General features: G+C 39.9%; 2 protein-coding genes across 3 annotated transcripts in view; both read left to right on the top strand.

Annotated features, from left to right (window-relative positions):
• The window catches only part of fig4a (FIG4 phosphoinositide 5-phosphatase a), a 41,811-nt gene extending 26,479 nt beyond the window's left edge, over positions 1 to 15,332 (top strand). The window contains exons 19-24 of one of the 2 annotated variants that reach the window (XM_041064550.1): positions 65 to 212; positions 536 to 619; positions 1,783 to 1,981; positions 7,919 to 8,004; positions 9,959 to 10,033; positions 14,499 to 15,332. In XM_041064550.1, coding sequence (XP_040920484.1) covers positions 65 to 212; positions 536 to 619; positions 1,783 to 1,981; positions 7,919 to 8,004; positions 9,959 to 10,033; positions 14,499 to 14,676 — 770 coding nt within the window. In that variant the 3' untranslated portion in view covers positions 14,677 to 15,332. Of the gene's footprint in view, positions 1 to 64; positions 213 to 535; positions 620 to 1,782; positions 1,982 to 7,918; positions 8,005 to 9,958; positions 10,034 to 14,016 lie in introns of both variants that reach the window. The other variant, XM_041064551.1, reaches the window with a different exon arrangement.
• Positions 15,333 to 16,533: 1,201 nt separating this feature from the next.
• Positions 16,534 to 22,872, top strand: LOC121199963 (G-protein coupled receptor 6). Its single transcript, XM_041064987.1, has 3 exons — positions 16,534 to 16,597; positions 20,169 to 20,172; positions 21,787 to 22,872. The coding sequence occupies exons 1-3, from the start codon at positions 16,534 to 16,536 to the stop codon at positions 22,814 to 22,816; spliced, it is 1,098 nt and encodes a 365-aa protein (XP_040920921.1). The 3' UTR covers positions 22,817 to 22,872.
• Positions 22,873 to 26,386: the final 3,514 nt, after the last annotated feature.

The raw sequence follows: 26,386 nt of genomic DNA, 5'->3' as shown, positions 1-26,386 counted from the left end.
TTTATGCATGTGGATTAAAACCCTGTAAAGCTTGTTTACCATATGTGTTCCTGTGTGGATACAGTCACCTGTGAGGAAAACATGAAGCAAGTCAAAGTGAGGAGAGCGAACCGCTTTGATGAGAGTATTGACATCTACACAGAATTCTTCAAACCTTATGAACTCACCTCCTTTGACGACACTTTCTGCATCGGCATGACCAACTCTGCAAGGTGAATACGCACATACAAAACCCGTTAGACACAAGTTCTTTCAAAGATTTTGTTGAGGGACAAAAAAATATATAAAAAAAAATAAATAATGGGTTATAATATAATGGGTTGTAATCCTCTAGCAGAGACATGTTTTTATAGCTGTCTACAGTGACGTTATTTCTGAAACACTGCTGAAATGTTTCTGTCAAAATAGCAACGTTGTCCTACATTTTGTAAATGACTAACACCTCACTGAAAGCAGTAAACACTCATTAGCTTTTATTGCGATGGTACTGCAGGATGTAAGCTAATGGATTTCCTTCTATTCGCTGTTCATTAAGGGAATTTATGCCCAAGACAGTTGGAGTGGATCCAAGCCCATTCACAGTTCGCAAGCCAGAGGAAACAGGGAAATCAGTGCTGGGGTGAGTAAATCTAAGCAAATATACATGTCCATATTTGTGATGTTCTGGTAGGTGTGTTTTTTATGTTTTGTTTGTTTTTGAGGTACAAAACAGGTTGTTTTTTTTTTTATTTTACACAAATGCAGCTCAATTTCTTGTTTTTCCAATCTTACTGAGAAAACAAATTTACCACTCAATGTTTTGTTTTTGTTGGTGGGTGTGCCTTCACCCTTATTCTGCCTGTGTCAGTTGTATGGAAAAAAACAAACGCGCACCTTGTTTGCCCTCATACACACAACTTCATTTGACACTGTGTTCTCAGGTAACCCAAAACAACACTCTGTCCATTTTCCTGTCTTTGCTTTGAACACACAGCTCTTAATTCACCACTGATCGACTGTGTGTGTGTGTGTGTGTGTGTGTGTGTGTGTGTGTGTGTGTGTGTGTGTGTGTGTGTGTGTGTGTGTGTGTGTGTGCGCGCACGTGTGTGTGTGCATATTTTCAAAATAATCACTCATGCGCACACATATTATTAGAAAATGAGTTACTGCAGAACTTCTCCTTGGCCTTTAAATGTCTCAATGTTATTTCAGCACAGCACGACCACAAGTACTCTACACCTGACTACTCAAATGTTCTACACTGCTTCGATGTTTTCCTTGAATGCTTAACTCTTTAGGGAGCCATCTGCTATTGTATTTGTCTGTTTGCCTGTTGAAAGATACAGTACTTTCAAGGGCTGATATGACTCTCTGGCTCTGAACCTGCCACATCACGTGTGCTTACACGCTCAGACACAGCCCTCTGTTCATCCATGTTCTTAGCCAGCTATCTTGTTCAGGTTACTGTGGCAACATGATAAGTAGAGAAAACCAAAGGTCATTTTCCCTTGAACAGCTTTAAAGTCCTTCTGGAGTATCACCGGATTCTATCAGGCTTTCCAAAAGTTGTGGTTCCTTTTGGTCTCTGCTGTGGTTATACCTTGGCAGCACAGAGGATACATTACCTAACCTGTACATAAACCTTGTTTGGCCTTGCACTAATATAATATCAGCTTTCACATCAACTGTATATAATTCTAAGTACAGTTTAAGAATTAAACATATGAACTAAATCAAAACCAAAGTTAACAGTGTGTGTCTGTGCATATGTTAATCTGTGTGCATGTGTGTGGATATTGGCAGCAACAAGAGCAGTAAGGAGGAGACCCTGCTCCAGAGGAAGACTGCAGCCAGCGCACCTCCTCCCCCAAGTGAGGAGGCAATCTCCAGCACATCAGAGGACGACTCCGAGGACGACCGCGATGACGATGGATCCGTGTCCCAGCGCTCCACCCCGATCAAACTGCTAACAGAGTCTGGGGAGAGCACTCGTGCACAAGAGGTATGAAAACACCAAGCATCTAAGCAATGCCTTAAACGTACTCAGTTGTACCCATGAGTAATTACCCATGAGTATTCAGTAAGCATGGCTCGGACAGCATCCATCTTCGAACTTTGCCTTCATTTTGATGTCAACTACACACCACGAGGTCTCATGACTGTATCTTGCATGGTTGTGACACTATCACTGTGACAAAATCTGTCCACAGACATAGACAGACAGTTTTTCCTAATGTCTTCGAGTGGACAGACATGATTAAAACTAGGATACCGTGATCTGTGACTTAATATGAATGTGGGCCAGGGGCATAAAGTGGGGGGGACCACATTTTGCTATGATGACACGCACACACAGACTCACAAGGTGAAAACAACACCAGCCACACTGTCAGGTAACAAAATCAAAATTTGTATCAGTTCAGAGCCTTATTGTTTAATGTGGAGGGAAAACAGAAATCCTTTAAAATTCTTCTTATGAATCAAGGCTATGTAATCTTCTCTAAGGACCTCAGGGAAATGTCATCACACAGGCTGTGACTATGGCACCGTCTTGTGTTGTGTCCCCTGCACCACACAAGAAATTAGTTCTGTGTTTCTGTTTGCGTCAGAAGAAAAGACATCAGCTTAATCAGCCTCAGTGACGGGGTTACCAGAGGAGAGGGTCTGTGTGATGTGACTTTGTCTTAATCCTTGTTTCAGGGAAACTAAATCAAAAGGTGCTCAATGCCATTCCTCCCTTTCTCTGTTTCCTCTGCCTGCACATACCTTTCAGTACACTAATATCAGCTACTCTTCAAAATTTTGGTTAGATAAGGAATTATGGTTGCTTACAGGCCAGTTGAATGGAGTCCAGGATTTTGGTTCTATTGTGAATAAAACTTCATATCTGTCCCTGTGTGAGTCAAGTTCTTGATCTGGCCTCAGTTACATTTACCTGTCTCATGTAGAATATTAAAACTAAAAAATGTTTTGTTCTGTTTCACTGCTCCATATCTAGGAAAGTTATTCATAAGTTTGATCAAAATCAATATGTGGTTGGAATCATTTATTAATTCAAAGCATTGATTTCTATCCTTCCTTTCTGTCTTGACTTTTGAAGGCTTTTGTACAAAATTGGAAGGAGACATCGTTCAACAAATACTTTAAAATGTCAGCATTTTTCCTGGAATTAGCCTACCCTTTCTGAAGGATCGTATGCAGCACACCTTGTATCCCTTATCTAGCATGATCAGGATTTTGGTGGGAACTGATAGAAGCATCACTCATTCTGGTTCTCATATGCACTTGTGTTACTTTCGTGAGAAATAACAGAATGGTCTGTTCTTCTGTGGCTTCCTCCTCCAAAGCCCAGGTATAAGTAAAGCCTGTATGTAGGACATGTGCAGAGGGATTTTGTCTGCTTTTAGGACATCGGGGGATATGTGGTCTGCTGGTGTCTTGCCTGCCTTAATTTTTTAATTGCTCATTTAATGTCGTCTTTGGATTTCTTTCCAAGGTCTGTGTTAAGGCCCAGGTCTGTTAAGGAGGCATATTTTAGGAAGGGATTTAAGAGATCAGTTGTTTTGCTTGCCTTATGTGGCTAGATACTAGGTTGATGAGAGCAGTGAGAGTGAAAACAGTGGTAATACTGTGGCTGCACAACCAAAACAATGAGCTAGAAGATGTTTAAACACTTCATAGAGCTGAGGAGGACACAGGTTTATCACTACAGGCGTCACCTTTCACATTACACATAGTTATTTGATCTGTTAATGTGTAAATATGTATTAGTGCAGCTCTAAAGTTAAAGACGGTATGTGTAGGGTAGGTGTGAAAATTTCCCAGGGTCCATCATCACTATATTGGTATCTGTTTCACGCCCCAGGTGGACAGGTTGCACATTTACATCTCCTGTTGACCCAGATTCAATACCACAGCAGGGAGAACAAGCACATTAATCAGCATGGGTAGTAAGTCAGTGTGTCAACTGGATGAATCAAAAGCACCAGGAAACGACATCCTCTGAGGTGGCCCCCTCTGCCTGTATTTAACCCATGTGGCCTAATATACATGCAGAATGGCTCTGATTCACTCTCATTCAGAAACATTCCAAAAGATGAGTGTTTTGGCCATAGTCCCAACTCATTGTACTACCATGGGTAGTTCAGTTCTTTGTACATCAGACGGTGTCAAGTCTTTGCTTGGCGTCACTTCAAGCCTCAGCCAGCTCCTGCTGCTGAAACACAAATTCCCTTCAGTGATTTGATGAAGGGACTTCGTCCTCTGTAATGATGCCAGTGACATTGTTTCACGGGCATCTCTGTGAGGAGGTGAAATTTATATCTATATCAAAATGGATAGCTTTTAGCTACATGAGCAGTATGGCTTCCAGTCCAGACTGGACAATCTAAAAAAAAAAATTGAATGGATTGCCATAAAATTGGGTACAAATATCCTTGGTTCCCTGAGGAAGAATCCTGGTTATCCCCTATATTGCTCATGAAGCTCATATCCTTCAGTTGTTTGGTCTGCATAAATTTCCTTAAATTGAATAATAGTTGAACAAAATTTAAAATTGTTCCCCAGAGAATTTCACAGTTTGACTCCACACACTGAAAAACACATCCACTTTAATGATGTACATGCAAACTGAGTTTTAAAATCCAATTTTCTCCTGTGATCATCATTAGCGGATCTTAACACAAACAGTCTCTGCAAATTTTCGGTCATCTCTTTTTGGCTTCATACGTAACTAATAAGGTTTTGATTTCAGCTTAACGTCTCAGTTTTATTACCCTTGATTTGATAAACAGTCTGTTAGTGTGTTCCCCTGAATCGTCCTTGCTTATGATTTTTATTGTTCTTTCCTGTTTTTTATGTAGTGGATTTAGATTAGTTGTGTGTGTTGCTTTATTTCTACACATTAGCTAATGTATGGGAAATAAGTGAGGAGCACTACTTCTTAAATGCCCTATGGTCCAACATATATATATATATATCTGTTGTTTAACAGTTTTTACTTTATGTGAGGCAGCTTTACATTCAGCACAAAGACATGAGAGTTTTCTTTTCTAACTCTGGGCAAGAAAGTCAACATGCAGTTTCCCAAAATGTCAAACTACTCCTTTCAGTGAATAAAATCTGTCTTGTAGAAAATAGTTTTTCTATTTCTCAAAGTAAATTATAAAAATAGTTCTGTTTTGCTATTGTTGTTTTGCTATTGGTACCACAACAAATCTTGAGTTTGGAATGGGAACCTTTCTCAGGTCCCATCTCTATAACTACATGTTTTACCAGCCAAAAGCTGGCACATTGCAGCTCATAGATGGCTGATGAAGACAGTACTAATTGGCTTTATCTTATTACAAATACATAAAATAATACAAAAAAGTAGCTAAATTCAGCAGAACTGTGTCCACACTACAATTTTTCAAAAACCCATTTTGCCTTTAAACTGAGAAGAGAATCTGGACTAGAGAAATTGCAAACGGACCATTTTTGATTCCTTCTTCCCTCTTGCTCCATCCATCTCTTTCCTCCTCTGATTTCTGATTTATTTTCCATAGGTTTTCTCTTCTCGTCTCGGGGGCTTGAGCAACGAGCTGGTCATGAATATTTCGCGCTGGACAGCTAGCTCACGTGTTGGGTGCACACTCTCGCTCTCATGCGTCTCGTGTTGCTGCCTCCGAGCCTGTCCCTGAGAATGGATTGCCAGGGTGCCAGCACAACACAAAACTGTTGAAATATTTAAACATCAGATCATTACCACGTTTGCCATGTAATTACACATGCTCATTTCATATTCCTCCTCAATATGGGCGTACGTGTGCTCGCATGAACATGGATAGATTTGCATTGTGTGCGGGTGTATGTATGTGTTTACACACTTGTCTGTGCTGCACACAGCACATGAACGTGTGCATGCTATAATGTATATGTGTGTGTGTGTGTGTTAGCATGTAATCTTGGTTTGAATGAGGTGTTTTTGTTATCCTGTGTGTGCGTGTGTTCACAGCTTCTGTTTCTTGGATATGGCCCTGGAACACCTTCATTTGTTCTTCCCTCCCTGCAGCTCAGATCAATACAAATACAGTGCAAATTGAATGCATTATGTTGAGCATATTGCTTCAATGTCAGAATACAGTCAGTGAGAAGAATGGCATAGCTGACTGCTTTAAAACCACTCTTGGGCATGCTGTTACATAACATACTTCTCTCTTTCCTCATAAAATACACCTCCAGGTTTCATAAAGTTGTCAAAGAAATCTTTTTTTATTTTTTCATTTTTATTTAATCATTTTACCTGGATAGAAATAATTTTCTCTCAGTTAAAATACTCATTGTCAGGTTAGTCTACAGCTATGAGCCATTACGTGCAGGGCTGAAGAGCTTAACAATTACCAGAGTATTCAGATCATTCTCAGTTGTTATGAAATGGTCCAAAAAAACCCCAAAACAAAACACTCAGAACCACAATATAACACCATTCCTGCAATCTCTCACCAAGCCACATGGCAAGAGGGATTTACACCGTTTACATGAGATTCCCACCCTACCACCAGCATGTGAACCCAGAAACTGAGATTCATCAGACCAGACAATGTTTACACAGTTATTCAGCTGTCTGGTTTTGGTGAGCACATGTCCACTGTAGCCTTGTTGTCTTGTTCGTAGCTTACAGGAATGCAGTTCACCTTACTCTGCTACTGTAGACTGTTTGCTTCAAGGCTCGACAAGTTGAGTCTTCCTGTGCTTGACTGTTGTACTAAGCTGTTATTTGCTCATCATCAGCCTTGTGTTTAATAGGAAACCGCTCAACAATAAGGATGACTGAGAGAAAAAATGAAAAAATACATTCCCACTGGTAGATCACAGACGCTCCTGTGTAAAAATAAATGCTGAATTTTTATAAACTGTTCTTTTTGCGGCTTAATTACCTGTTTTCTAAGAAAATGAAAAGCTTGACATAAATGTTTTCATGTTTTGATGAGGAAATAACCTTAGAAATATTTATTGTTTTTCTTTTTTACATGCTGTTCTGATCATAGCACAGCCTCATGATGAATTATCCTTGACAATGATTTTTTATTTCCTTTTTGCTTAGTTATAGGTGATTGATCATTGTTAGGACACATTCATCTGATTGGTGAATTGTATTTCCTATTGATGTTTAGTATAATATGCAGTGGGGTGTTTCTTTTTACCATAGCTTATCCTCATGACAGAGTGCCCTTGGTTATAATTTCATTATTATCCGACTTGATTTAGCCACTGCCTATTTTTGACTGATGATTTATTTGTGTTGATATTTTCAAAATTACTAGTTTTAATGAGTGAAAAAATTCTAATTACATAATCTTTAACTTTTCCTGCTCCATGATTTGAGAGTGTAGTTTTCTATTGGTATTCTTTTGTGGTATTAATTCATTAGAAGTGCTTATTTTCATTTTAATTCAGTGTCACATTGTGAACTTCATGCCGTTTTGCCTCTCAGATCAAGTTTTTTTTTTTTTTTTTTTTTCAAATCTGTCAGCTTGAACCGGTCTGACCTTTTTAATCTGATCTCCTGTTTATTATGATTGTTATATCTCTACAAACCCTGGACACTGTGTGCAGAAACCCCAGGAGGGCAATATCCCTGAACATGAAACCACCTCATCAGACACCAACAATCGCATTACATTCAAAGTTGCTTAAATTACACTCCTTGGGCCATGCTAATTAGTCAATCAGTGGTAGAGAAGCAGCTGAACCTGATGACCTTGTCTGTATGATTCTGAGTCGCAACTACTTGATTTGCTGTTTGGAGGTGTTGGCTCTGAACAGGAAGCTTTACCTGCTGAGGTGTATCACCTTGTATTAATCTTAACAGTCCTTTTGAAGTCATGGTTAAATTTCTGTTAAAGCCAGATTTTTTTTTTTTTTTTTTTTTTTAACCTTTCCCCTCTCACCTCTTCAGGAGCAGCAGCAGCAGACAGTTAAGGAGCCCTATGGACTCAATCTGGCTAAGTTTCCTTCTGAAAAAGACCTGCTCATTTATGAAAGGTAATCTGGCACACACATGCATATATCATTACAACACTTTAGAATGGTTGAGATCCACACTACATTTTCATGCAGTAGAGTGTACTATGTGGGCTGCACAATATATGAAAGAAGTGATTGATGGATGCTGCAAGTCAGAAGAAGTGACACACACACAAAATTCTGGGTATATTTATACCTCATGTCTACCAACTGGAGCGTGCCTCTGTTTGTGTTGCCTTCAGCTCTCAGAATATAGACTTAGCTTGGACATACAGTCCAAGCTATGTTGGCCTTATTTTCTGACTGCCCCTGCCCATTTACCTGGTCCTGAGCAAAATGCTTTTTTTTTTATTGTTATTGACAATGCACCCAGTGCCCAAGACAGAGAGGGGAGGAACAAGCAGTCAGTGTCAGCAGCTCCCTCAGGGTGATATGGGTCATTTTGCAAAAGGGACATTGTCAACTCTACCCTGCTGTGTGCATCAGACTTCTGACCTCACTGCTCTTTGTCCACCTCTCTCTTCCATCACCCCTGAGTTTCATTTTGTCTCTGTCCTTTCCATTTCATTCTGTCCTTTTTTCCCTGTATGCTCCCAGCCATGTTGATGAGCCACAGTGAATAGCCCTCATCAGCCTCTGCAACTGAACACAACTCTCTGTTCTTTGGCGACAAACTGCTCATTTGATACAGTATGATGCACGTGATGAAGATTTAACAGTTCTCTTTTTCCCCACACACAGCTGTCCTAAACCCGCAGAGGATAACTGGTCCAGCCTATTACTTCAGTTTGGTCATGTCCTTAAAGTCCATTTGTAGAATAGCAAATGAACTTTTTCTTTCAGTAAATGCATGTTAGTGTTTATAAATTACATAAAATGTGGCATGATTCACTGTCTGGGCCATTTATGTGGAACTGCAAATGGCAGTTTTCATACTCACAGCAGGATCAGTAACATCTAAAGTTATTTAGATTAGTGTTTCCCTACTAATATCTGTGACAAAGTGATTTTTCTTTCTTGGATTGCTCTAGACTTCTGCAGCCTGGAGAGGTGAAAATATTCTGCTTTTTTTTTTGTTTGTTTGTTTTTTTTTAGAGGACATATACTGTGACTCATTTTTGGGCTCCAATAATTGCTGTTTTGATAACCACTAAAAGTGTCTTTGAGTAAAATACTGAATCCCTGTCCCGGTGGATCTGTGTCAGCTCAAAGAGAGTTATAGGTCAAAACAACAACAATAAATAAATTTATTAAAGCAGCATTTTAGATAAAAGCTTAAATGATTCACTTGTATTGACCTGAGATGTCTGTTTGGTACTGGTTGTTTGTCCCTACAAAGGAATACATGTTACAGTGCAAAAAAAAAAAAAAACCACTGCGTTTTACTAACAAGATTTGTGTCTCGTCTGAGAGGAGGCACAGTTTTGAGGCGTGATTGAAGCAGGGGAGTTGACAAAAAAAAAACCTAATTGCAGTGAAGAGTATTGTTCATGCCCTCCACAGTAGCACATAATAAAAATGGAACTGCATTCATTATTGAGGCTGGAATTTGGAACAGCTCCAGAGATGTTAGCTGCAGCCATAGCTTCGCTAATCAATGCATTAATATTAAAAATCATAAGCAAGAGCCAGAGGGGAACCCTCATCTATTGCATATTGTTGCGTCTTTGTGGAAGAAAAATGACCTACAGGGAAATTTGAGATTTGATGATGATGATGTGCTCTGAACATTAGAGTTCTCACCAGACACGTTAAGACCATCTCTGTGTATTTGTATCAAAGAACTGACAATAAGAACCTGAAATTTATCAGGGTGCTTTCGAGATTAATGACGCTGTTAGCCAGTTACCTTCTGTTAATTGCTCTTCACATGATGAAAATGGCAGGAGCAAGTGGCAGAGACAAATGCGTGCGGAGTATTGGCTTATTTTGCTGGAAAGGTTTTCATTTTTTGTGTTTTTTTCTTCTGCAGGTTTGCCCATCTGGGTGAGAGCCAGCACAAAGTGGAGAGAACTGAACACATAAACCTGGCAAACATTGTCTGCTTGTGAGTAAAACATGACACATTCAACCCAAACACACACTCAGAAAAAAAAACCAAACATATGTACCCAAACTCAATAATCCTCACTCACGTGTATTGTCGAGCAATATTGGTTTGTATTTATAATCCCACTGCTTTTAAATACCACTCAACATCTCCAGCGGCCTTGGGACAAGTGAACACAGGGGAGTGGTCTAAGTGGTCTCCAGGGAGGCTTCTAGCTGTGCTCTACTTAATCTTCATGTCTTGTAACCAAACGTTCCTTCTATAATTCTTGTCAGTCCTATTTCCCAATCAGTCCACCCTGCGCCTTTCTGTGCAGCCTCGGCCTATCGAGTCATAGACAGCGTTTTTCCCTCAGCCAAAATCAAAGTCAGACTACGCCACGCAAAAAGCAGTGGGATTATAAATACACACAGCCATAACGAAGCCTGAGCAGTTTCCCTCTTTGTCTTACTTTATTTTTTTCTTTCTTTCTTTCTTTCTTTCTTTCTTTCTTTCTCACTCCCTCTCACACACGCTGTACATGTATGCTTTGCTAATGCTGAAACACCACCAGGACACGAATCAAGCAGTGTTGTTGTTTGGTCACAACAACACTGCTGTTGTTGTTTAGGACTTTGTTACCTTTGGACAGAGCCAGACTAGCAGTTTTCCCCCTTCCAGTTTCCAGTCTTTATGCTAAGCTAAGACAACCAGCTGCTGACTGAAACTTTTATATTTAATGGGCAGATACAAGAGTGGTGATTTTTGTGATTGATCTTCTCATCTAACTCTAAAACAAAACAAATTTCCCAGTACATATCACACAGACACTAGACACAGACTTGACCTAATTATCTGATCTAGTGTTTTGCAGACTCGTCCACCCACCACATTACCACACATTAATGGGAATACAAGAAAATACCCAATTATTTTTATGAATATCAGGATAAAGGCATTTTTAAAGTTCCCCAGCAGACAAAAAAAAATTCCCAATTGTCCAGTTTTTACATAGCAATAAAGGCCACAGTGCAAACAAACAAAGGTATTGGTATTTTTGTGGAGTGCTACTCTTCACAGTTCTTTCAACAAAGAAATTCTGCACAAGAATAGTGCACCAATCACTCTGCACTTTGTCTTCCTAAAAATATAACCTGCCTACTCAAGAAAAATAACCCTCTGGACTCCACTCAAGATGAGAGATGCTTAAGTGAAGGCCTTTGATATAGAAAGAACTGAGAGGCAGCAGGGGCACGAGATGAAACAGAAGGGGTCGTTTTATTGTTTTGCTTTTAAAAATACATCCATGTCGCCAGACGGAGTGTGTGATTTAGCTGTGTGCATCATAACTAGATGGAACGTAAACAGAAATTGTGGAAATGATTCCTTTGCTGAATGGAAAAATGGTAAAGAGAGGACAAAAATATATCCACGTGGCAGTGTTCTGCTTTATCTTGTGCTGCACTTTGCTGTGTGAGAGCACAGGTTAGAAGGTTGTGTGAAACTGAAGAAGACAGAAAAAGGTTACATTTAGTGAAAAGAGGACTTAATTAGGCAGCACCGGAGACAGTGGGGGCAGGGAACTAAGGAGGAGTGAGACTGAGAATGGAAACTAGGATGATAGAGGCAGACACAAAATGATAACCACTCAGAAAACAGTCTTCCTGGACAGACAGATTCAGCTAACCTGGCTCTGTCCTGGTCTACATAGAAGGTCTATGTTCGATTTAAAGTGTTCCTGGATTGTTTTCATTTGCAACACATTAAGATATGATTTAATAGGGAGGAGTAGATTACCAGTGTAAGCCAAAGAAGTAGACCAACCAACCAACCGTTATCATCCATAGGTCCATCCAAAAATTGGTGAAATACTGCTGTGCTGTCTGTGTGTAAGAGAACAGATACATATTAATAACTTATTTTTAGTCCTTCTTAGGACTGTCCTGCCATCTTGTAGTAGTAAATACAATGATGCAGACCAGGCTTGACCAGTGCATCGATGATTTGCTTGAAGTCATCTTTTATTGATGATGAGATGGACATTATTGGTGGCTTTGGAGAAGAGAAGAGAAGCATGTTGGGTGTAATGTCTATTTTATATTGTATTTTTTAGCCTCTCTCTTTTAGAGTGAACACATGACCCTTTGTTGCTCTCTTTGAACACTAAATTCTTTTTTTGTACATGCATGTTTCTCTCAAAGGAAAAGAAATACAGTTTTTAATTTAGCACATGTTGTTATAAAGTCACCCGAAGGTGGCAGACATACAGATATTGGCTTTTGTGTGCAAGAGCAACCTCAGTCAGCAGGGAATCGTAACATCTTTTCGTCCTTGTTCAGTGTGAATCTCACCTTGTCTGCCCATATCTTCACCTCTCATCACTCCATGGCTCTGGCCATTCATTAGTCCATTCATCCATTGCAGTCACCCTCATATGAGGTCCACAGGGTCCGGCAGGTGTGTACGTTGTTGTGCAACAGTGCTATTCTAAGACGCTGTTACAGCACCCCAAACATGTTTTCACTGTCAGGAGCCCCTTAGTCTGTCACCTCCCTCTGTGTAGTTCCTCTGTTGACCCATCGGGCATAGGCAGAGCTCACTCAATGGCTGGAGATAAAAGCAGAAAGGATATGAACACTGTGGCGGGTTCCTGTTGAGAAGCATTAGTGAGATGGGATGATTTGTTTCCTCCTTAAATTATAGTGAACTTTTAAATTGCACGTCCAGATAATGGACAGTTATGACTAAATTAACAAGATTGGTGGCTTTCTTTGAAGTATTTGTGTGTAATTAAACTATTTTCCCCATTCTGTCGAACAGAAATCAAATGTATATAATTGTAATTATGATCACATTTGCACGTTTTAACTTAAGCAGTAAATTCAACAAAATATAAATGTGATGTTACTTCAGATATTGAGCTTTAAATCTGAAATAATTTTGAGATGAATGTTTCCTCAAGAGTCATGTTTTAATGAGTTTTCTAATATATTTTCAATCCCCAGCTTTGCTCTACAGCTGATCTGGAGCTGTAATGATAATCTGTCAGAGCTGCTGAGATCTCAGCTGTGTGTGAGCAACCGCCAACAAGTCAACAAACACAAACCAAGACTTGTATGTTTATCAGACAGTGTGACATGACCCACTGACCATTTTGCCAAAATATAGAGCACTGCTTCAGAAAATGTTAGATGCACATGTGACATTTTCAGTGAAAACAAAGAGAGTTAATAGTTAAAATGGTTCCTTCATTTCTATATATTGTTATGTTTTTATTCCAGTGCATCGTTTTTCTCCCACACGTGTGTACTGACATGAGCTGCTCACCAGCAGGCCTTTAATTCACCTCAGCATGAGGAAAAGACATGGTCTTTGGTTTTGTTGAGTCATTTCATAAAAAAAAAAAAAGTCCACTCCAAGTCATTGTTATATGTACAATATTCAGATTTAGCAACATGCAAGAAAAAACTGGTCTGTTTTTTTCTTTTAACACCATCTACTTTCTACATAGATTTAATTACACTGAACCTTAGTTGAGAGCTCCATTATGACTTACTGAAATAAACTGATGCATGCTGTGTGTGGTTCAGGTGTTTCTAAGGTGTGTTACAAATCCGTGAATGGTGCCTCATTGTGTATGACGTGCAAATTGAGAAATGTTTTGGCACAGAAGCACACTCTGCCTTCTGCTCAAAGGCTGGAGCAGATCTTGGCGGAGTCAAAGTGGGCTTCCATCCACCTGTTTATATGCGCATTTTCAATTTGTTATTTAAAAAAAAAATCCTTTGTGGAAACTTACTCCAAAAATAATATACTCAAAAAGTTCAGCCTGTCTAAAATTACAAACAAGCCTGATAAATTAAATGTTTAATCTCTGTTCAGTGATCCTCTCAGCCTCTGGGTAGCCCCCATGTCAGCGCACCCTTGGCCCTAACCCTTGTGTCCATGATGACATTTACTGAGTTCACAATTCATCTCAAATCTGTCTCTATCTACCACAGACTCTGCAGTGCCAGTCATCAAGGAGGTGCATTTGTAATGCAGCCATGTGTCTGAGCAGCTTCTCACTGGGGCCTCAGCTGCTGTTGAACTGGCTGACTGAGTGGATGACCGGACAAGCATGCAGTTGATAATGCAGCCTGAGGATGATGAGACATGCTTTAGAGAGTAGCTTCTGCGAAAATATGAGTAATTCTCTTGTAAAAGCTCCATCTCTGCCATCCTGGTATTGTTTCCAGTAACGTTCCTCTTAATGACCTTTGCTTTCCAGCAGAGCTTTAGGAGATGTTGGTTGGATTAAAACAATTTTCTAGTCCGCAGTGCAGTCTTTGATTTTCTTGTGACAACTATAGAAGTATTTTCACCCTGATGTGAAAATTAAACTTCACGGCTTGTTTTTTTCCACCACCACGCTGAGTTATGTAAAATTACTTCTTCATCTGAAATGTTCTTCTCTCCCTCTGTCTTCTCACCTCACTCTCAGAGAGCACGTGTCCTGCTTCGCGGGGGACAGCATCTACGCCGTTTCTCCTCCGCAGGTCGACAGAGACAGCCGAGATGTGTTTGAGAGCCATGTGCTGACGGGTCAGGGTCACGTGAAGGCACTGTGCAGGGACGACATGTTGATGTACAGGGAGTACGTCAAGAACAGATACATGTGAGACACAGTCGGCACGGACTGGATCTCCATTACCATTATGCATGTCTAGGGTGATTGGCTGTAGTCCACCACAGCATTCCTACTTTACGACTCTGAAGGGTTTTTGTCTTCAGGATTTTTGTTTGTTACTACAGACCAGAGCAAGAGATGTTTTCTTGCAAATCCATTTGCCCAACTTGATTTTTTTCTTTCTTTCTGCTTGGAGAAAATCATCCATAATGACGACAATGGTTTATGAACGACCAGTATGTCCTGTATTTGGACTAAACTACATGGTTTGATTTTTCTTTTTTTTCATTAAAGTTATTTGTGTGTTTTAATGTCTTCTTATTCAGTTATGTCAGCTTTTCATTCATTCAAACATACCTTAACACTCTGCCTATATGGTGCTTTTTATTTGCTCTGATCACTTACATTTTTAATTGCTACTCTTTTAAGAAAGGTTATTTAACTATATGTATATTTCAAAAATGTAAATTGTTTTGACTAAGTATTTTGAATCTTAGATGTTGGAACTATTAATAAGATGATAGGACCAAAGATTGTAATGACTGCTTCTTTAAATTCCACCTCAGATGTGCTTGAGGTTTGATTTTCTTTTTTTATTCATCCTGTTAAATCAGTTTCACATCATTTCAGTCTTTAAAATCAATTTTTTAAAAAAGTCCCGACAAGTATAATTTGTAGTATAATTTGTTGTTATAATTGTTTTTGTTTTTTGGTCTTACATAATGGAAGTCATAGATGTACTGTAAATTTACATCCAGGTAATTTTACAGTCTCTTGTTGTGATCGTATTTTGAACAGTGCACTGGGCGATCAAAACACACCACTGATACCTTGAAATTGTGGGTTTTATTCAACCCCATTCTTAGTTTACAAAACTGTGCACTGATTTTGTTTTGTATAAATGCATTTGTGAGATGTCAGCTAATTATTGTGTACTATGCTTCTAAATTAAACACTTATTTATTAAAACAGTGTGACAGATTTGATTGCTGTTGCCTATAAACAGTTTTCCACATGCTCATGTTTTTTTCCTGGTTTGTTTCTCTACTTTTATGTCTGAGCTTTATTGTTGTTCTTTGTGCTTTTGCACATGCAAAAACTGAATATTGTTCCTTTTCATGCGGCCTCTGTAATTGTCTTTCATCTCTTTCACTCTCTACTGTCAGTTCCTCTTTCTCTCACCCTGTTCACTTTTGTTCTGTCTATCACACTTTATTTTTTCTCCCTCCTCACACTGTTTTAGCACTCAGCTTTCAGCCACAAATGTCAGAAAATGTGAATGTGACAAAGACCGCCTTTCCTGACGTTCAGTCAACGTACTGACTGACCACTTGTCTCTGCATCAGTGCCTCGTGAGCCTGAGGGGGAGGGAGGAGGGGGCAGAGGAAAGGTGCTACAGCATGTGATGTGATGGAGAACAGCAGGGGAATTAAAGAAAACTAACTTTTTCACTGCGCAAATTAAAATATGTATGAAATATGCTTCATTCATATTCTTCCTTATTTCAAACCCTGTAGCTCTGTCATTTTAATTGGAGCCCTGGGAGACGTTAAGAGTGAATGGCAGATATTGTATATAGTAATGACACAGACACTGGCTTCTTGTGCTCTTCTGCTGTCTATTGCTGCCTGGTGTGACCACTAGAGAGGAATATGTATCAAATCAGCTTCTTTCTTTTTGATTGAACTCAGGATGCTTTTGTTGGTTTCTGTGGCTTCATGAAATAATCACATTTATGTTTCCTGAAAAGAAGCAGTGTAAGAGGAAGCAAGTATGTAAAGTATGCCAGCTTGACATCTCTGTTGTGTTGGATGACAGCCTAATACCTCCAGTCTCAATTCTGTGACTTATGCTTCACATGCTCCATAGTGAAATGAAGATTCTTAATTCCTCAAATATTAGTTTTCATGCTTGTATATGAAATTCAATAGTAATGTCAAGATAAGAAAATCCTTTATTAGTCCCTCAGTGGGGAAATTGCATTTAGCAACAGCAGGGGTACAGTACAATAAGTAAATATAAGTAAGAGGCCAATATGGCCAGAACAAGATTAAATAAGCACTATTCCAATAACAGAATAACTAGGAACTAAACTAAGAAAGATATCTGCAGTATCAAGGTCTTGTGCAAGGCTACTTTTCGTTGAAGTGGATTTCTCTGAAATTTATTTGCTCAGAGTTATTCGATTTTTTCACTTCACAATAGTGTTACACAAGTCCCTTGAATTTTGAATGTATTAGGAACTTCAAGGCTCATTTGTCCATAGAGGACAGTTCATAACAGTTCATTCCCAGAAAAAAAAACCATCAATACTTTTGTAGTTCTGCTCACACCATGTATAAGGATAACTATTATTTCTGTTGTTTCCACTATACATGTTAAGGTGTTCTGTCACCCTGAGATACACAGGTTTATTACTCTATACTAAGTCATATCTAATGATAAAATTCTGCTCAGACATAGAGAAGATAAATTTATTACATTACGAAAAGTAAGTATTAGGCAAGGACACTGTCTGCATATATGTGTGTGTGTGTGTGTATAAAACATGACTAACTAACATATATTTATTAATAAGTTAGTAATGGGGATAGACAAGATAAAAAAAAGAACCCAGAGCCCACTGTTATATTAACTTGTTATATTTTCTGAATACATACCTATACAAATAAATAAACGCCTGGGAAAATAAGTCTACAGGACTATTATGTTATTTTTCTGTCTTAAACTTCTGTCTGCAACGTGTAATTGTAGAACTTAACCTGTTCTTTTTAAAATCCCTAAATTTCCAACAATACTGAGGATGTGACCACAGTGTCATGTTAGATTTTGCTCGGTTACCAGTGATATCAAAGCCAAATTAGATTGTTTTTTTCTTTTCATTTTAAAACATTTTTAGATTCATTATCTGTGTTTACAAGCAGTGCTTAATTTCTTAGCACGGTGTTTAGAAATCATTTCATTTGGGCCATTAGCAATTTTTTAGCAGATGTAATTATCATAAAATCCAGGTCATGATGACATCTGCAGGGAGGCAGGTACGCTAAGCTACAGTGGGTCAGACACATTTATCAGATTATGTGACCGTTTCTTTTGTGAATCCTTTTGTGAGTGGTCCACTCATTTTGTTTTCCAGGAGCAACAATGAGTGTAAAGTGTGCAAGTCCCTCAGAGTGAGTGGAACTACTTCTCTTGTAAGAAGTAGGTCAAGTTTGTGAGTAAATTGAGGTGTTACGTCTTTACAATAAATGTGTCTGTGCAATGTCTCCGTTCAACTGTCACAGAAACATTTCATCACCTCTCCTCCTACTTCCATTTGTCTCCTACCAGCAGATGTTCACCATTTATCCTCATCTAAAATCTATCCATCGTCCATACTCTGTCATCTTTCATTATTTAAATTTTCTTTATCTCAGCTCCCTCGTTTAAAGCCTTTTCTTGATTTAATTATTTGAGACCTACACAGTTTATCCAGAGTAAATATCTCTATTAAGCTATTCTTACATTGAGGGGTGAGTCACAGAGCTTTGTGTGTTTGTGTACCAGCATGTGAGAGCATGTGCACACTCTTGAAAATGAGTCTGTTGTCTGTATTTGCGGACGGGCTGACTGTAAACGGTTAGGGTTTGTTTCCCGAAAGGGGATGTTTTGAAGGGAAAAGGGCTACTTTATGTACAGCCCTGTTTGTCTCATGTTTTCATGTTCCTAATGGCAGGTGTCTTATTACACTGAAACCTCTCAGCACACATGGGTATGGATGAATAAATGCATCCAGTCACTGATATTTTTGGGGCATCTGTTCGTGGTAGTTCACACCAAAAACAGAACAAAGACCGAGTGTTTGTATGTGGCGCCAGTGGTGCAGTGCTTCTATTTTTGTGTAAATTCAATTACTTTAAGTTTAGTCCATCATGGAAAACAATCAAAAATGATTTTGAGATGTATTTTTGGTCGTGTATGTGGTTGGGTATCTACCTAGGTCTTTGACATGAGTCACTAGGCACTTCATGTGACCGCTTAGCTTATGAATGAAGACAACCCTCTCTCCAGCCCCCGGTCCTCTGACAAAAGGTGGCCAAACAGCTGTTTGACAAAAATCTTGTTGCCTGGAAACCAAAACTGGCTGCCATATTGCTATGCTGTTTTGAATCTCCCCCTACCTCCCTCTGTCTCCCTATATTTCATCCATTGTTATTTGACATTTGATTATTGAAGTGTAACATATAAGCACAACAAACGTGGCCACCATAAACATCAAGATAGGTGGTGGAAAAGGTAGAAGGAAACCAGCCAAAGTCCAAATATTCAACACATTACTGAACAGTTAGACCATTTTATGATGGTCTATCTGTTGTTTAAATCAAAATTAAACTCTAAACTTGAGCTTCACAGTCACTGTGTTATTTCACACCAGCTTTTTCAGGGCTCACTGTAGAATAATGGTTTCAGTAGGCTACTGAAGTATACAATTGCCAAATGAAATAGTCAGAAAAGGTGGTAAAAGTGAGTAAATATATCAAAGGAAAATGAAAAAAAGAGATCCAAAATGTTTCAAACAGAGGAAAAGAAGTGATCATTATGGCAAAAGATATTAGGAGTAACAGAAGTACTATCGGTACCTATTGGGGGATAACATGATGTTTGTTCCCAGATGAACATCATTAACTCGACACACTGAATCACGCTTCGGCCTAGTGAGTCCTCTAGTGAGTGTCTGAGATGCTGTCAGTTGTCACAGGTGTGCAGAACACACAGTGTTTAGAAACCAATCAAACTGAGCTGGATCTGTTTCTGCAGGCTGGAAGGAAACTCCGGAAACAACCAAACATAAACACACATGCACAAAGCGCTGTGCACTGCAAGGTGCTCCAGATCTCAGGAAAGCAGACTGACTGAAGCAGGACCTGTCTCAGCTCAGGGCTGCTGTGTTTCAGAATCTCTGTCCTGATGCCATCAGGTCCACATGCTTAGTCATATTTTAGTTTTTTTTTTTTTTTTAGGGGGCTAGGTCATCTGGCCTGTGGTACTTTCTGGGTGCAGGGGGCCAGTGTGTGAGCCTGTGTCTGTGGTCTGATTTTGAGGGTGCTGCTCTGTACCTTCCATCCTAAGCAGCTTTTCCTCCAGATTGACAAGAAGTGTGTCTTTTGTCAATCTTTTTGTCAGTCATTTTAAGGTTGTTTTATTTCTCATGGACAGAGGAATGCTGAGCTTCTGGGTGGTAACAGAACTGCTCTGTCACCTCTTCTTTTAAAGTCCGCCCTGAGTGTCTCAGGGTGGTCTCCGAGCAGCTTGCTCCTGTATTTCTTCCTCCCTGCTTCACTGGTCATGTCCTCTGGGCAGTGGATCACCAGACTTTCTAGACTCCATCCATCTGGTTCTAGCTGTTTTGGGTAAATTTTTCCAACTGAGATAAATTATTGCTGTGTTCTCCACTTTCTTTACATAAAGAGCTAAGCTGTGTAACCTGTGCTATGTTTTTTACAGGGATGTATGAGGCTAGTTTTTCTTTAAATAAAAAAGTTCTGCCCTTCAGAAATATTCTGTAATTAATCTTTGTAATTCTTGTTTAGTTCCTTTTGTTCTTGGTTGAAGTCTGTTTGTTGGTTTGTTTGTTTGTTTTTCAGAAGGATTAATGCAAAAAGGCACTGACCCAATTTGTGCCACACTTGGTTGAGGGCTTTGAGCTCATGTTTTGTTGTTTCTTCTCTCTGCGGTTGCTATGGCGCTCTCTATCGCTCGCGCACTCTCTCTCACGCTCGCTCACTCTCTCCCTCTCTGCCCTGACGTAACTCGGGTTTAAAGCTCTCCTCGCTCGTCTTCGGTCGGCTCCCTCCATCTCGTCGTCCTCCTCCTCCTCCTCACATTCACCTTCCTCACCGAGCTGAACACCGGCCAATGCTTCACACCACCCCTGCCCTGGGTGTCTGTCCCATGCGTGGGAAGCACAACCAAATCAAGGGCTTGACTGGAGAGGGTCCACAGGAGCGACAGAAAGGGGGCACCCGTTGCATCCTCTTCATTTTGTTTTTTCACATTTTGCCCTTGGACGAAGAGCTCTGATTTCAGCGCAAATCTCAGCTCATACCGTTTTGTCGCGGAGGTACGTATTCTAAGCTCATCAGAAATGGTCTTCTAAATAGCAAACATTTATGTCGGTTGCAAGTGTTTTTATTTTAGTTTGTCCCTCCGAAATAGCACAGTGTTGTAAGAACGAACTCCTTGGAATAAAATTGTAGGAAGCCAAAGATCTAATTTAAATGAATCACAATCACCCTATAAGTCCTTGTAAGAGTATTCAAATTATTTATAAAAGAAATTAGAAAAGGAAGCTAATGATATGAGCGATGTTTAGTTTGTGATTTCAGCACCACGGACAGCTCCTGTGCTTTTTGCTGTTGCGCTATTGGCAACAACTTTTAAAAGGAAAATCCATCCTAAAACTGAAATACCCTGTGCTGTGCCAGGGATTTTTTTTTTAGATGGTAACACCAGCAACAGACAGCTGCTCCTCTAAGCTAGAAATTTGAGCGTTAAAAGATGAATTTAAAAAAAATGTTTTTGAGATAGTCCATCCAGTTGAATGTAGGGCTTTCATTTGTGTAATACTACTAGAAAATTTGTTCTTGGAGTTGTTTCACTTCATACTCACTATGGAGCAGTTTCAGGATTTGTAAAGGACTTCACCAATACAGCCTGTTTCTTTGTTGTTCAACTCAAATTCACAAATTAAAACTGAGCTGCTTAGTAGACACCAAAGGAATTACAAAAATCTGTTTTAAGGTGGATTTTCTTTGTAACTTTTGCATGACTCTTGCAACAGATTTTCCACAAATGAAACTATAAATGCTTTGTTCTCATGTAAAAATGCCTAGTTTATTCTGCTTTCTGTGAAATTTTGTGTTGAGCACTTACATATTTAAGTGAGTAAGTAAATGTGCTTCATGTAGTTTATGCTAACCAAGACACAGAAACTTTACCAGCTCCACTGGTGCTGTCAGGTAACATCCCTGACTTTTGACTCCCTAAAAAAAAAGTCAAAAGAGACTTCTTCCTTCACATTATTATTAACAACCCAACCTATGTGTTCTTCTTCTGTCCACAGGACGAAGGAACAGAGTGGAAATATGAATGAGTCGCTGGTGGTGAATGACTCCTCTGCGACTCCTGTGGCCAGGGAAGCTCTCCCATGGATGGAGGCTGAGTCTCCAGAGCACAACGGCAGCCTGGAGTTCTCCACTGCCCCTTTAGATTTCCCCATCAACCCGTGGGACATCATGCTCTGTATGTCAGGCACTGTCATCGCATGTGAAAATGCCATAGTGGTAGCAATCATCTTCTACACACCAACACTAAGGACTCCCATGTTTGTGCTGATCGGGAGCCTGGCTACAGCGGACCTGCTGGCCGGCATGGGATTAATCCTGAACTTTGTGTTCCAGTATGTGATCTCCTCTGAGACTATCAGCCTTATCACTGTAGGCTTCTTGGTGGCCTCCTTCACTGCCTCCATCAGCAGCCTCTTAGCCATAACAGTGGACCGTTACTTCTCCCTCTACAACGCCCTGACATACTTCTCAGAGAAGACTCTGCAGTATGTACACCTGATGTTACTGGGGACTTGGGGTGTGTCTCTGTTCCTTGGCCTGCTGCCGGTGCTCGGCTGGAACTGCCTGGACGAGCCGGCCTCCTGCAGCATTGTCCGCCCTTTGACCCGGAGCAACGTCACACTCCTGGCCACCTCCTTCTTCGCCATCTTTGTGCTCATGCTCACCCTCTACTTCAAGATCTGCAAGATAGTGTGCCACCACGCCCACCAGATTGCCCTCCAGCAGCACTTTTTTGCCACATCGCATTATGTTGCCACCAAGAAAGGGGTCTCCACTCTTGCTATCATCCTCGGGACTTTTGGTGCCAGCTGGTTGCCGTTCGCCATCTACTGCTTGGTGGGCGAGAGGGAGTATCCATCGGTGTACACCTACGCTACACTGCTGCCAGCCACCTACAACTCCATGATCAACCCTATCATCTACGCCTACAGAAATACAGAGATCCAGCGTTCCATCTACATGCTTCTCTGTGGCTGCTTTCAGACCAACGGGGCCTACCGGTCCAGGTCACCAAGTGAAGTCTAAAAAGGTGCTAGGGCTCTTTGTGTATGTGTGTGTGTGTGTGTGTGTGTGTGTAAGTGTGTGTGTTAGTGTGTGAAGAAAAGAGAGCAAAAAGACAAACCATCCCGTGACCATCGACAATCTGCTTACAGTTGACAGTGAATGCTTTACAAACACAAAGGGGGTGTGATGCTAGAAACATGTCTCTCATGCATACTGTATCTGCACTTTACTATGTCTCAACGTGAGTTAGGATGAGATTTTGGAAATGCTGTGAACAAGAAACTTCTGTGAAAAAGACAAAACAAACCTGTGAATGTACTTAAATGAGAAAAGGAATGGAAAACCTTGCACTTTATTCAATGTTTTTTTGAAATGCCAAAGCAGTATTGTATAGCCCTTATCGTGTTTAAATGTTTGAACTTGTGAGTACTGTGTGCCATTTTTCTATTTTGTATTGTATTGTCTTTGATGTACATTTTCTACAAGAGGAATAAAGGGATAAAATCCAACTGTGGCTTGGTCACGTGTCTTTACTGTAGCACGTTTCTTTGACGGCGTCGGCTTGTGTCACACCTGACTTGTTTTTGTTTTTTACATCCTCTTCACCTCGTTCCAGACTCTTCCTCCGGAGTGCAGGTGGGTCTGTTTGAAGAGACTAATGGCACATTGAGAAAGCAAGTACTTTGCTCCGGAAAATAGCTTCAATTTACACCTAGACACTTTTGAATCCTGTTTGCTCAGACTTGTGTGTGTGTGTGTGTGTATGTGTGACAGAGAAAAGCAGATAGTGAACGAGACAGACAGATACAGGGATATACCACAAACGTGTCAAAACATGTGCCATGTGCTCAAGTGTGTTTAGCAGCTTTGATTTCCTCCCCCTCAGGATGAGCAGTGAAATGTAACCTGATGTACGCCCCACTATTAACCCTGCAGAAGTCAAATGAGCATTTATTTTTACTTCAAATTTACTATCTCTGAAACTCCATATTGGCCCAGGTATATGGTTGCATTGATAAGATATGATGCACTCAACTGTGCAAGTGCAGGAAATGAAAAAGGTTGTTTAGACAGTTGCCTTATCTCCCCTTGTCTCAGCATCTGCAGTTATGATTCAGGAGTAAAGCAGCCGCAGGCACGTGTATGTGTGTGTGACGGACTGAGGAGAGAGGTGATAATAAGTCTGTCTGATTCCTTGTCAGCTGCTGTGCTGTAAAGAGTCTGAATGAATCTGGCAGCCACAAACACAGCAGTTTATCTGCCAGACTGTTTAAACAGGTACTAGTTGAGGGCACACAGGAACAAGGGTACTGCTGCAGACCAGGAGACCTGCAGTTGTGTTTGGATACATGGAGAGATATCTTCTCCTTGTAAAAGTTTTTACATGCCAGGCTGTTATTGCTCCTTTGATGTTAAATACATGTCTTAGCTTAAGAATAATAGTTATTACTGTTATTGAATTTAATAACACCTGTACATGTTACGTTGACTAAAATAAACGTTTGTCAATGTTCAGGTGTTTTTTGATTTCTTTGTGTTTCTGTCGCAGAGTAAACTGTCTGCACAGACATTTATGTAACAGAAGTCAAGGCCACAGTGGTAGTGTTTTTTTTTTTGTGCATTCTCTTTTGCGCTGCCTTGTTTTGCATCCCCTTGCAATTATGTTCCCACACAATACTTTGTATTCCCTCTTGCTCATATTTTAATGTATTTCAAAGTGCAACACTGAGCTTTAACCTACTGCATGCCAGACGGTATCAGCTTGGTGAATCTTCCTTTGAACATGAGCTGCCTATACTGATTGCTTGTCATTGCCTCATGAGTATGGTTATGTAATTACTGGATATAAGAACTAATGGAAATTAATTACTGGTTTGAGTGTTCGGGACAAATTCACATCTACGGTGGAATGTTTTATAAATGAAAAGACTCTAAACTATATTTAATAAACATTAGTATGGAAATATGAGGATAAGATAAGATGAGAAATTCACATGTAACACAAGAAACAGTCTGTAGAGAAACAGATAAGGAAACAGATAAAGAGCTATAGAGCTATTTAAGAAAACAAACATGGCAGAACAGGAAAATGAAATAATGACATTCAAAAGCTATATATATTATATACACTGTATTACAATGCTTCGTCATGTACATGACTTGACTTAAGCATTGTGTAGGAATCTGTGCAAATGCATCTGTGCAGAGTTAAAGAGTCTAGTAGTGCCACTCACTCTGCAGGTCCAATTAAGGTAGAATTGTATAATATCTAGAATGTAATGTAATTTTGAAATATAGTTTCTGTAAAACAGAAGTTGCATAGCAAGAGAATTTCTTCTTCTATTTCTTTCAGTGTAACAAGAAGCTGCTTTTATACAGTATTTGTTCAAATTTGTTTCTGCACTATGGACCTTTGAATTAGATTTTGGTCCAGAACTAGATAATGATGCTGAGTCCACCTCTTCATTTTTCAGCTGGTAGTCACAGGTGTATGCACTTCAGAAGGGCACTCTTCGCTATTTCATAACTCTTTGTTTTGCTTCTGTTGGACAGCTCAGTCACATTCATGTCTCAACAACAGCTCACACAAAACAGCAAAATAGGGGTCGCTGCACTTGCTCTTCATTTGGCCTGTCAGCCGTAATAATCTCCAGTTTGAAAGCTGTGAAGCCTTCGCTCAGTTTAAGGCTGATCACAAAGTGGGGGAAAGGTGAGGGGTGCTGAAGACTACTAATGGACTGCACGCCGAGGCCTGGCCGCTGTGAGAGCTGGATGTGTTTGTTCACCTTGTTTTTTTCTCCACCTTAACAGATGTTGCTTTCTGTCACCCTCCAAAGCATTACCTTTGAACACAGGAGTCAACTCCTGCCAAAAGGCTAAAGTATGTAGTGTTTAAAGCTTAAATTTATTACATGCCACATATCTAATGTACATTAGTAAGGTTTATTGATTTAACTGTCATTAGCTGTATGTTTCAGTTTTTGCAAAACAAGCAGCTGCAGTTTACCCAGGTGTCCTGGCATTTTAAAAGCTTCTTGTCCAAGCTGACTGAAAAGTTGGGCTGTTTGTTTATTCTAGACCGTGAAAACTACGATCAGTTAAACAATCTCAACTCATACCTGCAATAACTGATTTCATGGCACATTTTTCAGTGTAAACAAGCTTTGAATACAACACTAATTTGCTATCACCTTTTAAGTTGATGTGACAAATTTAGTAGCAAGCAGTGGCCAATTTACTAATGCAGCAAATACAGGGCCACATCAACTGGCCTCTTGATAAATGCATGCTCAATTTTCACTCTTCTTTTAGTTCTGTTCTCTCTCTCAGCCCACACCTGATGAAAACATTAGGATTTTTAACAGCTAATTGCTCCGTAATCAAAACGGTAAAAAGTAGAGCTGGTAAAGTTTGTCTCCTGAGTCCACCAACCTCATCCAAGTGTAATTCTACATTGCTGGAGAACTCTTTCACTAAGTTACTCTTAATGAACACCTATGGTGTGAACCTGCGTACAAACAATCATTTGACTGTGCTCCCATCAGCCTCTGATACACAACCCACAGCTGTCAGCATGACCAGCTTTAACAC

The sequence above is a fragment of the Toxotes jaculatrix genome, chromosome 19 (assembly GCF_017976425.1).
Source record: "Toxotes jaculatrix isolate fToxJac2 chromosome 19, fToxJac2.pri, whole genome shotgun sequence".
NCBI lineage: Eukaryota > Metazoa > Chordata > Actinopteri > Toxotidae > Toxotes > Toxotes jaculatrix.
The sequence above is the reverse complement of the archived record's forward strand: the minus strand, read 5'-3'. Positions and strand labels throughout refer to the sequence as shown.